Source organism: Pristis pectinata, chromosome 19, assembly GCF_009764475.1.
Source record: "Pristis pectinata isolate sPriPec2 chromosome 19, sPriPec2.1.pri, whole genome shotgun sequence".
Taxonomy (NCBI): domain Eukaryota; kingdom Metazoa; phylum Chordata; class Chondrichthyes; order Rhinopristiformes; family Pristidae; genus Pristis; species Pristis pectinata.
This window is the reverse complement of record NC_067423.1, coordinates 38,554,092-38,571,089: the sequence shown is the minus strand read 5'-3', so window position 1 is coordinate 38,571,089 and position 16,998 is coordinate 38,554,092. Positions and strand designations below refer to the sequence as shown.

Below are 16,998 nucleotides of genomic sequence, written 5' to 3'. Positions count from 1 at the left end.
CCTTTTGCTGACACCGTCTACTATAACAGGAACAGCTTTTACATTTAATCCAACAATATCAGAACTGTTTCATTATTACCTCCCTCTATGATTAAACAAAAATCTTTTTTTCCCCCAGGTCCTAATCTATTCCCATCACAGTATCCCCTTCCAGTGTTACCAAATCTGGCCTCCTGTGCATTGTCCAGATATTGGTAGATGTTTACAGTCATCTGGCCCTATATTCTAAAACTCCCTCAAATTCTCCAACACCGTCCCCTCCAAAATCCCTACGAAAACATATTCATTTAACTAACTGTTTGGTACCTCTCCTAATATAATATCAAGGCTAAGCATTCATTTCTGATTAATTATTCATACCTGATGCATACATGCATTGTTTAAATTAACAATATAACAAAGACTCACATTTGAGAAAGGTACTACACATTTGACCATAAATTATAAAGTAAATATTGCACATTCAAACTATCATACTATCTGAATGTTTAATAGAGAGTTCTGAATGTTTAAGAGAGAGTTTAGGACAAGTTAATCTCGAAGTTCACACATAACTGAACTGGTTAGAAACTCACCATAAATTTTATTAGATTCAAATATTCCTTCTATTACTCGTTAGTCTTACATATGCAAAGAATGAAAGTACCCAAATTATTATTTAAAAACACTTTTTACTGCTTACATCTGGTTTAAACAACATGCTTAAGCTTAATTGCATGTTTCACACAATATTTATATAACATTAAATAATAGAATTGGATCCCACTACCCATCTATAATAGCACTTTGTTACATTCCCAGTGAGAGCCTAAACACCTCAAATGCCATTCAATGGCTCTACCAAAACAAAGGTCTTCCACAGTTAGCACAAAATCAGAAAATGCTGGAAACACTCTGCAGGTTAGGCAGCATGTGTGGGAAGAGAAGAAGTCACCTTTCAGGTCAAAAACCCTTTGTCGACTGTTGACACTGTTTCTCAAAGAAAGCAGCAGGGGTGGGTCAGCATGGAATAAAGACTTACTAGTGCAGCCACGTAAATATTGCATTCTGGGTATCCTGCAATGAGTGACCACCTCCCAACTATTGAAAGCCTTACAACATCAACGAGGTTCAAGCCAAGAATGTGATAGAATGCACTTTTCTTATCTAGGTGAATGCAGCTCCATGATTCAAAAACACGGGACCGTTTAGCCCTTGAAGCCTATTCTGTTGTCAACCAAACTATGCCTGATCTGTGACTTATTTCCAAATACCACATTTTCCCATGTTTCCAAACTACTGAAAACTAAAGATTCACAAAAGATATAAAATTAGGAATGGACGAAATGTGAATTTCTGTTTGTGAATGGAGTTCCAAATTCCTATTTTTCTCTGTTTACTAATTTCAGTCTTGTAGCATATGGGGCAAACTTTTTCAGACCTTATACCCAGTCCCAGATTCTCCAATGAGTAGATCTCCATTAACCTTACAACATCAATCACCTCTTAAATCTTAAATTCCAGGGAATATTCAACCCTAGTCATACATAATTGTTTCTTGTAATTTTATCCATTGGAAGTCAAAACATAATTTTGATATATCTACATTACACCCTCCTCGTGCTCACCAATGAAGGCCTTACAAGAAATGGTGCCCAGAACGCTCACAGAACTCAAGGTACGGTCTAACCAGTCTGATCCTTAGTTCTAAAGAGGACAACCTCACATTTCCCCAAGCTGAAATTTAGGAGTTTTAGTCCTACACTCAATCTATTAGCAACACTTCATTATTTAATGCCTACCTTTGCATTTTCAGACAAAGCAACCCATTGGTATTGCACCCAATCTGCCACCTTGTACACTGACTCCCAACCACCACCAAGGCACCATAGCTGTAATAAATACTGTTCACATAAAGCTCTGCAACAGTTTGCCAAAGCTGTACCTCATTTTCATCTAGTTGGTCAGAGGTAGGTGGTGTATGGGAATGCCACCACCTGACAGTTTCCTGTCAAGTAGCACACTGTATTTTAAATATACTGCATTTAATGCATTTTAAATATATTAAATATATTAATTATTTTAAATATATCTAAATAATGGAACTTCTCGACCTGGGGCATTGTGGAAGAAGCTTCTTTACACAGACTGCAGTTATTCAAGATGAGGCTCACCACCACCTTCTCAGGGGCATCAAGTACTGTTGGGTTGGGGGCTTAAATTAATATGTAAAGGGGTTAGGCACTGGAATAATTTAATGAAGAGGAGGAAAAAAAAGGAGCAAACATGATTTGGAGTGATTAATAGCATCAAAAGATGAAAAATGAAGTCTTTATACAGGACCAGACAAACAGCAGGCACCAGGTCTAGTGCTGTTGAAGTGTCATCGACCTGGAAAGTTAACTCTGCTTCTCCTTCCATAGATGCTGCCTGACCTGCATTTCCAGCCTTTTCCACTCTAAATTCCAGCAGTGCAGTTTTATGCTTTTCAAGGTCTAACATGCATTTATGTATGCACACTGTAACCTAGGGTCCAGTTAATGACATGGGATTGCAATCAACGGGTGGCCTAGCAGGTAGCTCACAGTTGCCTCACAATTCCAGTGACCTGGGTTTGATCCTGACATCAGATGTTATCTGTGTGGAGTTTGCATGTTCTCTCCATGACCCCAACATTTCCTCTGGGTGCTCTGGTTTCCTCCAATTTCCCAAAAGATGTGCTACTTGGTAAGTTAATTGGCTACTTGTAAATTATTTTTGGTGAAAGTGGGTGGTAGGAGCACCAGTGGAGTTACTGGGCACGAGAGAGAAATAAGTGGGGGAATGGGATCGTCCTGAGAGCCAGCATTGATTCGATGGGACAAATGTCCTCTCTCTTACATCATCAGGAAATGTGAATAATTTCCTTTAAACACCTGGCTAAAAAAATACAGTCAGAATGGGTTAAAAATACTTCTGGATTCAAGGTGCTCAGGAAGGAAAGGAGGAAAATTGGCAGACTTGACTAGGGAGGATATTCCAGTGCTGGTAAGAGTATACCTTGGCACAATCAAGCACAGAATTTATCTGTTTCAAATTAAGGAACAACAGACGTTAATACATTGTTGGCATTCTATTGGCTACTGACAGGAAAGGATATTGAGAGCTAAATTACCAAGGAAAATTACTGAGATGTATAAAAGCTGTAATGACGATGGGGACTTTCATTATGCACCTAGAGGTTGGCAAGTTAATGACATAACGGGCAAAGAGGATGAAGAGTTTCTTAATTGTTTCTTGTCCATAAGTTTCTGATATTGAGGAAGGCTGGAACAGGTTCTGCAAAATGAGCCAGACCAAATGGAACAAGTATCAGCGGGCAAACATCTAGGAAACCACAGGCATAATATCATGAGATTTAGAATGGGCATGGAAAACGTTGCAGATCCCTCCAATATATAAAAAAAATTCAATTGAAAAAATGCTAATTTCAATGGGATGAGAACACACCTGGTCCAAGTGAACTGGAATTAAAAAAAAGGTGGTCATGTCTTCAGCTAGTGTTGATTCATTTCCATGCGGGAGAAGGGTGGGGAAATTAAAGCAAAATGAAATGAGCAAAAGATAGACAAAAAACGAGCACGTGACAGACGTCAGAAGGTTCACACAAAGTTCACAGAAACTCCAGAAATATCAAAGAAAATAAAAGGCAAAGAGAGAGCAGAAGGAAAGAACAACAATAAACATAAAAGGAAATTCAACAATGTTTTATAGCAAATGAATGGAAAAAAAGGTTCTAAGAGGAGATAGAAAGTCAAAATGCTGGAAACGCTCAGCACATCATGCAGCATCTGTAGAAAAAGAAAGTTAATATTTAATATTAATAGGATCTTCATCAGATTATTTCAGATTTCCATCATCTGCAGTGTTTTGATTTTCATTGCAAGACGAGAGGTGGAGCCGATCAGAATCCAAAACTTGTAGAGTCAGAGGATATGGCTGAGAGAGTAAATGAGTACTTTACACCTGTCTTTACCAAGGGGAAATATGCAAATAGAGTCTCAGCAAAGCAAGATGTACTACAGGATGGGCTGAAAGTTGATGAAGGAGATACCAGAAAGGTCAGCTGTATTTAAAATGGATAAACACCTGGTCCAGACAGGATACAACCTAGGAAAGTAAAGGAGGAAGTTGCAGAGGCACTCAGCTTAATCTTCTAAATATTAATAGAAGTGGCATTGAGGTCTGGAAAATTTGTATTACACCATTGTTCAAAATTGGGTATAAAGGTATCTACAGACCAGTTCTAGCAACAATAATCAGAAACAATTCGTAGTCCTTGAAGATTTGTGGCTTTTTTTTTGCTTTTTTTTAAAAAGAGAAAGTCAGCATGTATTTGTCAAAGGTTAATCACGTCTAACTATTAAGTAACAAAGAATGAATGACAAAAATGTGGTTGATTTGGTATATATGAGGTGTTATATAATAATTTAATCATCAAGATTGAAAGCCGTGGAATAAAAGAGATTGCAGTACTACGAAGAGAAAATTGATGATGAGGAAATAGAATTGTAGCAAGAAGTTGCAGCTCGAACTGGAGGGGTGTTCCCAGGAGATAGTATTAGGACCAATGCTTTTATTAAAATATATTAATAACTTGGGTGAACAAGGCACATTTTCCAAATCTGCAGATGACATAGAACTCTCAAGCTTAGCGCTCTGTGATGACAATGTTAACAGACTTCAAGGAAATATGGACAGTCTGGTGAAATGGACAGACAGGTGGCAAATGAAATCCCATGTTCAGAGTTGTCACATTTTGATAGGAAGAGCGAGACAAGGCAGTACAAACGAGAGGGCACAGTTCTAGAATTCAAGAACATCCAGATCTGGGAGTATATGTGCAGAGCTTGTTAAGAGTGCTTTGTAAAAGAAAGCATTTAGGATTCTGCTCTTCATAAATAGGAACACAATAATAGAGCAAGGAAGTCATGAAAAGAGGGTGCAGAAAATAGTTACAAAATGATTCCAGGGATGAGACTTTAGTTATGTCGAGAGACTACGGAAGTTGGTGTTGCTTCCTCTGGAATAGAGGAGGTTGAAGTAGAATTGATAGAGTTAGCAAAAAGCATGAACTGTATAGATAGAGAATGTAGAAAAACTATTTGTAATGGTGAAGCTTCACGAACCAAGGGATAAAAGAACCAGGGTGAATGGCAAAAGTACAAACATGAATGACATAAAGAAAATATTTTTAAAACAAAACACAGCTGACTGCTAGAGTTTAGAATGCACCCACCCCGAGGAGTAATGGAGGCAGACTCAATTATTACATTCAAATGAGAACAGGGCAAATATCTGAAAATAAAGCATTTTCAGTACTCCAGGGAGAGGTGGAGGAGTGGGACTGGCTAGCTTGCTGTGACATAAAATTGGTATGGACTCAATAGATCAAATGGCCTCTGTGCGCTGTAACCATTCTGTGATTCTACGAATCAGATACAGACAACGATGGTGAGCCTTGTCAGTAATGCCCACATATAAATGAACAGTAAAAATGCTTACCAGTGCAAATAGGTTAACTTGAATGTAAAGTTCTTCTACATCCTTCTCTGTTATTTCTGCACTGAGTCCTTTATATTCTTTATAAGCTTCAAGATAGGATTTCAGCCATTTTAACTGTATACCTTTGTCTGGATACAAACTGTAATCAACTTCATTTATACCTTAGAAAGGGGGATGAGAAAAGACATATATATTGCACAATTGTTGAACAATATATTACACATACAAGTAAATCTCAGCACAACCAAAACATTCAAATATCTTGCCTGCAAATTCATTGAAATGGTTCCCGATGTCATATGCCTGGTAGTTGTATTCTGCATATTCATAATCAATAAACTTCACTTGACCTATTCAGAGTACAAAAAATAATCAAATCGTTGTGTACACAGCATTGCATGAACAAACAAATTTCTAGCTGTCTTAGAAATGGAATTCATTCTCCTCTCAGTTTAATGCAAGTTATACAATGCCAAGTTTAATTGCAAGGAATTTATTGCACCGAAACTATCTTACCCCCATACTAGTTCACATTTAACCCGAGCAGCATTTCTTTGTTATTTTCTCCCTCATGAACCTACCTGGTTGCTTCTCAGATGCATCCATGGCATTAACCATGAAAGCTCCACGTTTCACATTCTAACCATTGCCTAATTCCCTGTTGTGTTGATTGGTGTCCATCATATGACCCCTTGTTTTGGACTATCCCTTTAGTAAGTTTATGTGGTTAATTTAAGTGTGTGACCTTCCTGAAGTTAAGTCATTTTAATTTTTATGAATTGAAATGGTTTTCTGGTAGCTTGTAATTGCATAACAATCTAAATGTTTGCTTCTGTATGCATCAGCTGTAGCATCCACATGACTACCTTGAATGCTAATAAAAGCAGGGAAATCAGGAATACAGACTCAAGTGTTATGATTTGAGATGGCACATACGTCACTTACAGTAGTTTCAATTTTTACCACCGTCTCTTTTATCTTTAATCTATCTCCTAGGGTAATTTCTTGCCAGTGATATTTTGTCTACTGCTTTCTGAGCAGCCATTCCTTTCCAAAACTTCCCCTGGCTTTTTCAATGTCAGTATCTGATTGAAATGACGCCAATCTCCACCCAAATGAGTGGAAGATACTGGCAAAGTTCATATATTCCAGCCTAGGCAACAAAGGCAAAGTACCAACAGGAAGAACGTGAGAGACAATTTTGCAAATTTTTGTGTTCTAATTACGTCAAACCGATGCTGCATTGCAGTTATTATTTCAGTACCACGTCAACAAGGTTAGAAGTGATTCTGCTCTCCAACATCAAATCAAGTAAAAGCCCAATTTCCCTGTTGAGGAAAGCCCAAGTCTCCTAAAACAATGATTCTCGATCTTTTTTGTCCAATGTCCCATTTGTAAACAGTAATGGGAAGATACAATATAGTAAATATTTTACATGGAAAACACAAGTATTTTGAAGTCAAATTAACTAATGAAATCAGTGATACGAAGTCTACTTATGAGGAGCAGAACTGGTCTTGTTTCTTTAAGGGCAGGTGGGGAGTGCAGAGGATGGGACTCATGTTGTCATGTAGGAGAAAAAGGCAGAGAAAAAGGCAAAGAAAAAACATATTTGTACGGAAATTTTCCAGCATACAGATTCCGATATTTCAATCAAAAATATTTACTTAAACATTATTTCTCTTAAATTGATTGCAACAAAATTCTTTTTGGTTAATCTTTTGTGTTTAACAAGATGACTTCATGAATCCTTGGAAGAGGAGCTTTTTTTGTATTTTGTTTTTACTATTAAGGTTGTGGATTCCTGGTTCAGAAATGGTACCCATCAGGGTAAAGCTCATAATGCCAATAAACTATCCTTCATCTCTCAATTCAGAATTTAGATACTAGACAAAGTTAATCATCTGATTTTTCAAGAATTTAATTGTCAATGTACTGTTATAGTAGAGAGCTATACTACTTCGGAATTCAATTACACTTTCAACTAAAGAATCTTGCTGGCAAAGAAGGATAAGTAAAATATTCACATTCTTCAGTCCGGGGTGCACTTAACTATTAGGAAGAAACAACAGCACACTAATCTACTATATCATTACATCAATTAAATCCTTGGCATGGGAAACATTTAATTATCAAATTGCTAGACAAATAGAAACTGCATACAGATTCCATCTTCTTGACTAATAAATAGATTCTAAGTACTATATATATATATAATTTTTTTTTATATATATATACACACACACACATACACACACACACACTTAAGCAAAAATACTGTCCTGTTGAGTACCATAACTAAAAACATTATGATATTTTATGCTGCTTATTATGTAGGAAGTCATAAACAATAGACAACTTAATGTAACTTGCTGTATATTTCATAAGCTAAAAGTTACTGGTGTTTTTACTTTCTTTTTTACCCTACCGATGTTCTTGCTTCCTGCTGCTTCCAACGTTACAGCTGCTTCTTAAAATGTCAAAAAATCTATAAATTAAAGTGATATCAGCGAATGCATCAGCTGTCTAGACACTAATTCACTTTCATTAGTTGAAATGTTGAGAAACGTGAACATCCGGCTTTTTTTTAAAGAAAAACAAAGGGTGAGCACAGTAATTCAGTCATCTTTTGTGTTAAAACCATTCATCTTTATTATCGCAATGTTTTTTTTTTAGAATGGCAAATGCAATTAGTGACCCATTTTTCAAAGTTACTGAAAGGAACTTTGCAATGAGAAAGCTGTCCGTAAAACAGAATCATGTACAATTTCTTGAATAATAAAAGAGAAGCAACATTTCCTCTCATTTTTTTTAGGAAGGGTGAAATACTAGAATAGACTAATTACATAAGCATTCATAGTAACTTTGTCAAACTTACTAATAATGGTATGTGCATCTTAAAACTCAAAAAGGCATTTTAAACTGTTAAAACACGTCAATGGCAGTCCAATAGTTAAGTGCTATATAGATATATTTACAATGTTGATAATTCTCTTCTGGAATGTTTAAACTGAGAACAATTTCTAAATTAAGAACATATGGAAAGAGAGCTGGTCAATCTGCCCTTGGTGCCTTCTCCACCATTTAGTAAGATCATGACTCGATTGTTCATTCCTGTACTAACCCCACATCCCTCAATCCCCTTAATATCCAAAAATCTAAAAATCTGTCTTTAATATATTCCTGGTTTTGAACATACAGAAGGGTGTGTGCACGCGTGCGTGCATGAGGGAGGGGGTGAGTAATGACCATTAAAAATGGAGTAATTGTGCTCTTTTGAGGGTGGTTGGGGTAGATAGGAAATAGCAGTGACAGAGCTATCTGGATATAAGTAATTAAAATTCAAAGGGTGGAACGGGCAGGTGAATGGGCTTAGAGGTGATGTATGCAGCAATAAAGGTGACACTACAGACTACTTTACCTGTACAGATCTTCAACTGGCACGGAGGGACGGATAAGGAAAAATAAACTCGGCAGTAGTTGACAGATGTGGCAATTAATGGCAAAATTAATTGTTGCTGGATAGGTGTGCCTGGTTTACACCTGCAACCCAGAGGTAATGTGGGGAGAAAAACTGGACCATGATCCTTATTGTGGACAACAGCATCAAAGGCACAACTGGGACTGTAGTTTTGAAGATTGACAGCAACAGTCAGCTGAAGGGTCGGGGAAAAGAAGTTAGAACTTTGTGCTTGAGTGGACACTTTTTATTTTAACGGTGAGATTGATGGGGATTTGGGAAGGTGAAGCAAGACTGACAAGAAAGGAGATAGACCAGGCAGAGGTAGCTTCAATCAATGACTGAGCCTCATCCTGAGCCCATGAGAGATATTGTGGGTACAGATGGGGAATTCATTTGGAGTAGGGATGAATGAACACAGAAACCTGGTAAAGAAAGCTGAAGTGAATTAAAGCGTACGTGGAAGTTCCAAGGATTGAAGATGCAGGGGCTAAGGAAGAAGGTTCCAGTCATGAAATCAGTGCAAGGTTAAGATGAAGGCAATTAGCACAGATTTCAAATGAGTTTCCTATTAATTCATTCATTTTTTTTTTAAGGATATGATATCACTGGCTAGGGCAACTATAATCATCCATTCACAATTGTCCTAGAGAAGGTGTAGGTGAGCTGCCTGTTTAAACAGGTGAACTTCCCACTCCCAGAGTAATGTTAGGGAGGAAGTTCCAAGATTTAGACCCAGTGACGATAAAAGGAACAGCGATATACTTCCAAGTCAGAATGGCATGCAACTTGGAAGGGAACCTCCAGCTGGTGATACCCCTTTGTACTGGACACCCTCGCCCTTCTTGGTGGAAAAGGTGTTTGGCAGGACTGAAATTAAAACTGAATTTAGACAACCTAACAGTTTATCCATTTTAATTAATCCTATTTGCAGCAAAAGTCAAGCACCTGAGCAGTGTGGAAAACATATCCCATTTAGAACAATACAGCGAAGCACGGAATAAATTAATGATAGATTATGATTAATATGCACCTTTTTTTAAAAAAAGCATTTCCTTCCTCAGGATACCAATTCAAAGCAGTTTTTTTCTTTGATAAAGGACAACTTAGGTTTCTCTAGAAATTAAGTTTGAAGACAACTTGTTTTCCAAAGAAACTCTAATTTTCCTTTCACTTCTATGACATTTACTCAGTGGATGCCCAAGCTAATACTTGCTTGATACATTGGGGTATTGCAATTTGATAAGTTGATTCAAAGGTTTAAGGAGACCTTAATAAAAAATAATGCATTTAAAGTTTCCAATATTAGATGTATAATTTTACATCTGATCAAGTTAATATCTATTCCAAAATGAGGATCTTTGTTGTTATATTATTAAGCTCACCAACTATCAATACAAACATAGGTTTTTCCAATGTGTTTAGCTACAAAAGTATTTCTCTTTCACATGGAGTAATCTGATATAAGTTTTTAAAGAAAAGTTAGAAAAGTTTAAAGACATTACCTGATACCGGCATTTAATTCGGTGAGCTGACCTACAGAAATAAAACCTTATTTGCAAACTTTATAGATTTAATGGTACAAATCACAACAGATACGAAGAAACCAGCGAGTTGGCTTGCACTCTAAAAACAAATTCCTACTGCATATTAAACTATCCAAGTCTTAACATTAAAAACATAAATTTGATCTGCAAATAATTAAATACTCTGACCTTCAGGTAAACAACAAAAAGACATCTGAAGTATAGATAGAACTTAAAAACAATACAACAATGCCAGCGAGACAAAGATGGACCATTCTCTTATTGGAAAAATACAAACAAGTGATGAAATTAACCTCTAGCCAATACACTAAAACTGTACACTAACATTTGGCTGCTACAACATACACCTAATGTACAGCAAACAAGATAGATTTAGCAAACTCAAAAAGTTAAAATTTGATTGGAAGATTTAAAATGATTTACTCACTGCATTTAAAAAAGATACATCAGATGGAAACTCAAACTCAATAGTTGGTTCTTTTTAACAAAATACACCAAATTAATATACAAGGTACATTTTAAAATTACGGCAACACCACAATAAAGCTTTGATAACTAGAGTTTGACAGCAGAAAAAAATACAGAAGTAAATCACCTACTGATTTTTTTTTCTGAAGACATTTTAGATATGAGATAACCAACTATTCCAGGTATCAGTCTATTAACCCTTCCCTGAACTGCTTCCAGCCCATCTACATTCTTCCTTAAATAAGACCAATACTATACATAGAACTTCAGATTTGGTTTTATCAGCGCCCTATATCACTGAAAACATACTCCCTACTTTTGTATTGAATTCCCCAGCAATAAACAAAAACACTATTAGCTTTCCTAATTATTTGCTGGACATACATATGCACCTATTGCAAATCATGCACTGGGACACCAAAATTCAATCATTTAGATAACATGCTTTTTTAAAAACTTTTTTACCTGCTAAAATGGATAATAAACAACTGAACAACACAAGCAAATCTGATCTACATTTCTTGCAAATGTAGCATAGTGCAGAGGTCCCCCAGTGCAATTCATCACTGCACTATCCTTGTCAACAGATATTAAATTTCAATCAACATACACATGTATCTGAATCAATGCAAGTGAATGACTATTGAACAATTGCACACAGATTACTTTATTTCTCTCCACTGTTCTTCGACTGAAGGTAGCATAGGTTCACAAGAATTGCTGCATCATACCAGCAAGCAGATGGTTCTCAGAAAATAAATCCCATCCAGTTCTGCAAAGCGTTTCTCCCAAGAGCCTAGCTGAGAACACTTAAATACACTAAATGGAAGGAAGAACAATTTTCAACTGTGAACAGTAGATGGTGTTTGAACATGACAATTTATACTTGCAGCAAGTCCAGTGAAACAATCAAACTTGCATACTCATACAATCAACACAGGACAATTAGTGCACTGTTCTTTAAACAAAGGATGTTGCTGCCTTACCACTATATCAATTTTAACTGGTGAACAGTGCTATTATCGTGTGTCCCTTTTTCCTCAATCCCAAGAACAATAACTGAGAGAATCGAGGGTTATGGGATCACTGCAGGAAAGTGGTGCCAAATTTAAAGATCAGCCTGAATGGGGAACAGGCACCAGTACCTTCTCCTACTTGTTTCTTCTGTGAAAGTAAACTTCACCATCACAAAAATAAAATATCTAAAGTTGGTTATCTGCCAAATCAGAATCAACTCTAATACTTCCTTAAATTAACTTAGTATTTTCCTTGTTGAATACTTTTCTAGCCATTAAAATAGGATATACTGATGCTTTCTTGCTTATTTTTATGTTAGAAGGAAAACACTATAAAAATGCACACAACTCTCCCTACACAAAGATGGGAATATGAAATCTCAAAACAGTGCATTATCGTAATCCTCCCCCGATCTTGGGAGTTTCTCCCCATATTGCATTCCAGGGCTGCCCTTTATGCAGAGTGACTGAGGGCTCTCTGAAGCTCTATTTGCTTCCATGGGTGACATGGGCTACCATATACGTACATAAAAATAAACTGCTAATGGAGATACTCAGCTGGTAGAAAACTTTTCTCCAGCTCTACATCAGTTCTGGCCAGAATATGCACGCCCTTTGCCTCAATTAATCCTTTGCCTTAATGATGCCAAATTAATTAAGCAGGGCAAAAGCAACACTCAAATGGAACACTTCTGTAAAAAGCAGTGCACTTGAAGAAGAAAAAAAATCAGGCTCCATATTCCTCTAATACTCTTCTCAAACATCAGGAGAGAAAAGGTACTTTGAATATGGATTATTGCTCCAAACCAATTCTTCCCCATTAACCAAAAGTTTTAAACATCCTTTGCATACTTTTCTTTCCTCTAAATCCTTCCAGAACCATTCTGTGTTGACCCAATCTTAGGTTCCAATGATAATTTCTTTAAATGTTAATTTTAAAGTTATTACCAGACTGCTAGGATGCAATCAATCACCAACAGTAACAAAGTCCAAACTGAAATGGAACAATTTATTTGAGACAAGCCATCCAATTAATACTCCAATGTATCCTTGAGGCTAACTGAAAATATCATAAACTTCTGTTGGAAGTTTACCTTCTTTTTCATTGTAGATAATATTTTTACACAACAAATCATTGTGGCAGAGCACTACTGGTGAGCCAAGATTTGACAGCTGTTTCTTCATCCAGGACAATTCTTGTTTAAGTTCCTGATGACCAGATACTTCAACTGAAAATCTGCAAGAATAAGCATTAGGTTAGAAAAAAACAACATGAAGCTAATAATATTTTTGTTATCAGCAATTTTGTTACAGCCTTTGCCCTCAGTCTAAGCAAAGAACGGAAACTGAATAATTTAGTGCTCAAGTACTCTAGTGCAAAAAAAATTGAGTACTTAATCCAAATACTTCACATTATTATAAATTCAAAATACCTAACACTTACTTTAATAATAATGTAACATAGTCAAATAATAGGTTGAGCATATTACATTTACCTTCCGATAACCACATCCTCAGGAGGATTGTGCGATGCAAAATCCATTAACAAAAGTCCTCATTTTCTCCTGTTCCAAAAATATCAACATTTCAGCAAATCCAATTTAATTATAATCCAAACACTGACCAACTGTATCCAAGTTGGTTTAAAAATAAATGGACAAAATAATCAAGAATTCAGTCCGCTTTTCCAAATGTTAAAAACTTTAAATCCCATAATAAAATGCAAATCAAAATCCAAAATGGAGCTGTCAGGGGAAGGGTTTCTGATGAAGTTTATACATTTTATTCTAAGCTAAATAAACATATCTACATGACCTGGTGACAGTTGACTGTGAAGACCATTGATTACAACTCTTGTAGTGGAGAACATTCTGCTAAAATGGAGGTTGGAGGAATACACAGATACCGATGTGCCAGCTTCACATAGTGGCTTTTGTTTATTTTCCACGAAATAAATGGATTCTGAGTAGGACAAATATATGTTTCCGTATAGTAATGTTCAATTTCCAATATGACCCATCATTTGCAGGTCATCCTTCATTGAGTGACACAGCTAGTAGAGCAGCTGTCTCACAGCTCTGGCAACCTGGGTTCAATCCTGACCTCCAATGCTGCTGTGTGGAGTTTGCAAGTTCTCCATCGAAGTCCAAAGTTGCCCAAAAGTGGTAGCACAGGTCGACAGTATGGGGAAGAAAGCATGTAGCCCGCTTTCCTTCCTAGGTTGGGGCACAGAATATAAAAGTTGGGATGTCACGTTGCAACTCCACACAACATCGGTTAGACTGCACTTGGTATTGGTTTATTATTGTCACTTGTTCTGAGGTACAGTGAAAAACTCATCTTGCATACTGATTGTACAGGTCAATTCATTACACAGTGCAGATACATTGAGTATTGGAGGCCTCCTCTATACAGGAGAACCAAATACAGGATTCGGTGATCGCTCATTCTACAGTGTTCCCGAACTTCCTGCTGCACGCCATTTCAATTCTCAATCCCACTCCCATTCCGACTTGTCTGTCTGTATCCTCCTCCACTGCCATAATGTAAACTTATCTTACTTCTAGGCATGTTGCAATTCTCCTGGAATGAACACTGAATTTTTGAACTTTGGGTGAACTCCTCTCTCATCATTTTCCATTATCATGCCTATGGACCTTTTTCACCATTTCTTTAAAATGTTTTACTAACAGTACTCATGCTCCTTATCAAATAATCTTAACCCATCTCCACAGGGTCATTTGTCTTACACCTCACTCCTTCTCCCTGCTCTGCTTTGAATACTGTAAACCCTCCACTCTCCCCTCAGTTCTGAGGAAGGATCTCTGACCCAAAATGTTGACTGGTTTCTCTTTCCACAGATGTTGCTTGACCGGCTGAGTGCTTCCAGCATTTCTATCTTTGTTCCAGATTCCAGCATCTGCAGTTTGATTTATTTCCCATGACAAACTCAGCTGTTTTAACACAGTGACAAATTCATTTGATCTATCTTCCCCATTGCATTCTTTCTATAATTTTCCAAAATTTGTTTAATTTGTTTTTCTTGTGAATGTTGTGTCTCTAATGCTATGTGCCTGTGATGCTGCAGCAAGTAAGTTGTTCATTGCACCTGTGCACACATGTACTTGTGCACATGACAATAAACTCTACTTTGATGTTCATTGGATACCAAATACTAGATAATGTAGTCTGCAAGGAGTCCAATGGTGGAAAAGATGAATGCAAAGATTCCACCTCACAGCTGGGAAATCTGCCCATGAATCCTAGGCCAAATTAGACATAGTGTAAGATCCACAATCAATGGAGATTTCACAGCTGCAAAGAAGGACAACGTGATGAGCTCATTTTTTGTTTACATTCTTTCCCGTAATAGGTAATCTTGTAGTATTTTATGTCATTTTAGTTTTTAAAAATAGCAATTTCTATTTAATCGACTTTGAATGCTTCTGCGTATCAGCAAAACAGCCTTCATAAATGGCAAAACAGGGACTGTGTTATCTAGCATTTGGTATCCAGTGAGAGTGCCACAGGGAAGATAGCATTGTTCTCTAGCAAGGATGTCCACAGTTTTGTTGGGTCCTATGTACCCACATAACTCAACCATATTATCTGAGCCTCGGCATCAGCCAGGGCCTTGCCTATCGAGAACAGGTTGTTCTTAGCCGGTGGTCCAGCTTTGAGGATACAATCCAGATAAGGGCAGGCCAGAAAGGAATTGTAATGGCAGGTCTCCCAAAGTGGAATCAAGGTCACAATTCTTCTCATCTCAGACTTTGTGTGCAGCAAATTTTACAAGGCTGCCCAGCTTCAGAGCAAATGATTTTAAACACACATTAAAGATGTCACCACGACAGATGTGACAAATGGCAAAACTGGGACATAGCATCACTGTCCGTCAAAGGTTTCCTCAATTATGTTGGCTGGGCTCGTGTGAAATGCTCGTTACATTTGCTGCAACAAATGTTTGAAGAGTCTTGAATAATTTTTCTTGCACTGGTTCATCTGGTTTCATCCAGATTCTGCTGATAAAACTAGAGACAACTCACCTCCCTACTTGTATCATTTTTTTCTTAAACCTACAGGCAGTTCTTTGGACCCAAAGTCTTTCCAGGTGAAGCAGTGATTCATTGCATTTTTTCCCCAATCTAGTGTTCTCTTTTTGGTGTTCCCTGCATCGGTCCTCTACATCGGAGAAGCCAAATGCAGACTGAGTGATTGCTTAGTGCAACACCTGCATTCAATCTGCAGGAGTGACCCCAAGTTTCCAGTTGCCTGCCACTTTAATTCCCCATCTCACTCTGACTGTCTGTGTCTTCTGCTCTGTTAGAAGGCCCAAAGCAAGTTTAAGGAACACCGCACCTTCTATCTGAGCATGTTGTCATCTGCAGGACTCAATATTAAATTCTCCAACTTCAGGCAACTCACTCTTTCGTTCTGCTTTTAATTAGAGATGGCCATTTCTGTCAGTCCCCCATCTGTAATTTTAGCTCAGTTTTTCCTCTTTCCACAGCCTTGCTATCAGCAACGGATCACGAAGATAAAGCTGCATAATTTGGTTATAACTCTCACATTCAGCTATTTGGTCTCATCCTATTAGATATATTCTACCTAAACTTCCACCACTTCTTGTGCTATTGAAAACTAACTTGTTTTCTCTCTTTCTCAGTCCCAGACTTGAAATATTAACTTGGTTTCTTTTTCCAAAGATGCTTACTGACCTGCTGAGTGTTTTCAGCATTTTCTGTTTTTATTCGAATTTAGACTTTTACTGTGGAGCTTTATGGAAGTACCAAGTTTTCTCTTAAGTGATCCTCAGGAGAATAAATCTAATTCCATTCTTTTCTAATATAGACCACACACGCATTTATTTATTTAGAATAAACATTTGCACAGTATTAGAATTTTAACATAATGTCAAAGATTAAGTAATACATTCACATTATGTCAAGACTTCCTGCACTCTAGAACACAAGAAGCCAAATTT

The 16,998-nt window shown here is 37.1% G+C and overlaps 1 protein-coding gene across 2 annotated transcripts in view; it reads right to left on the bottom strand.

The window, feature by feature from the left end:
* Positions 1-16,998, bottom strand: part of etnk1 (ethanolamine kinase 1) — a 42,867-nt gene that overhangs the window by 19,736 nt on the left and 6,133 nt on the right. For both annotated transcript variants that reach the window (XM_052034033.1, XM_052034034.1), the window contains exons 4-6: positions 13,109-13,251; positions 5,790-5,873; positions 5,524-5,684 (exon numbers count right to left, since the gene is read on the bottom strand). In XM_052034033.1, coding sequence (XP_051889993.1) covers positions 5,524-5,684; positions 5,790-5,873; positions 13,109-13,251 — 388 coding nt within the window. The remainder of the gene's footprint in view (positions 1-5,523; positions 5,685-5,789; positions 5,874-13,108; positions 13,252-16,998) is intronic.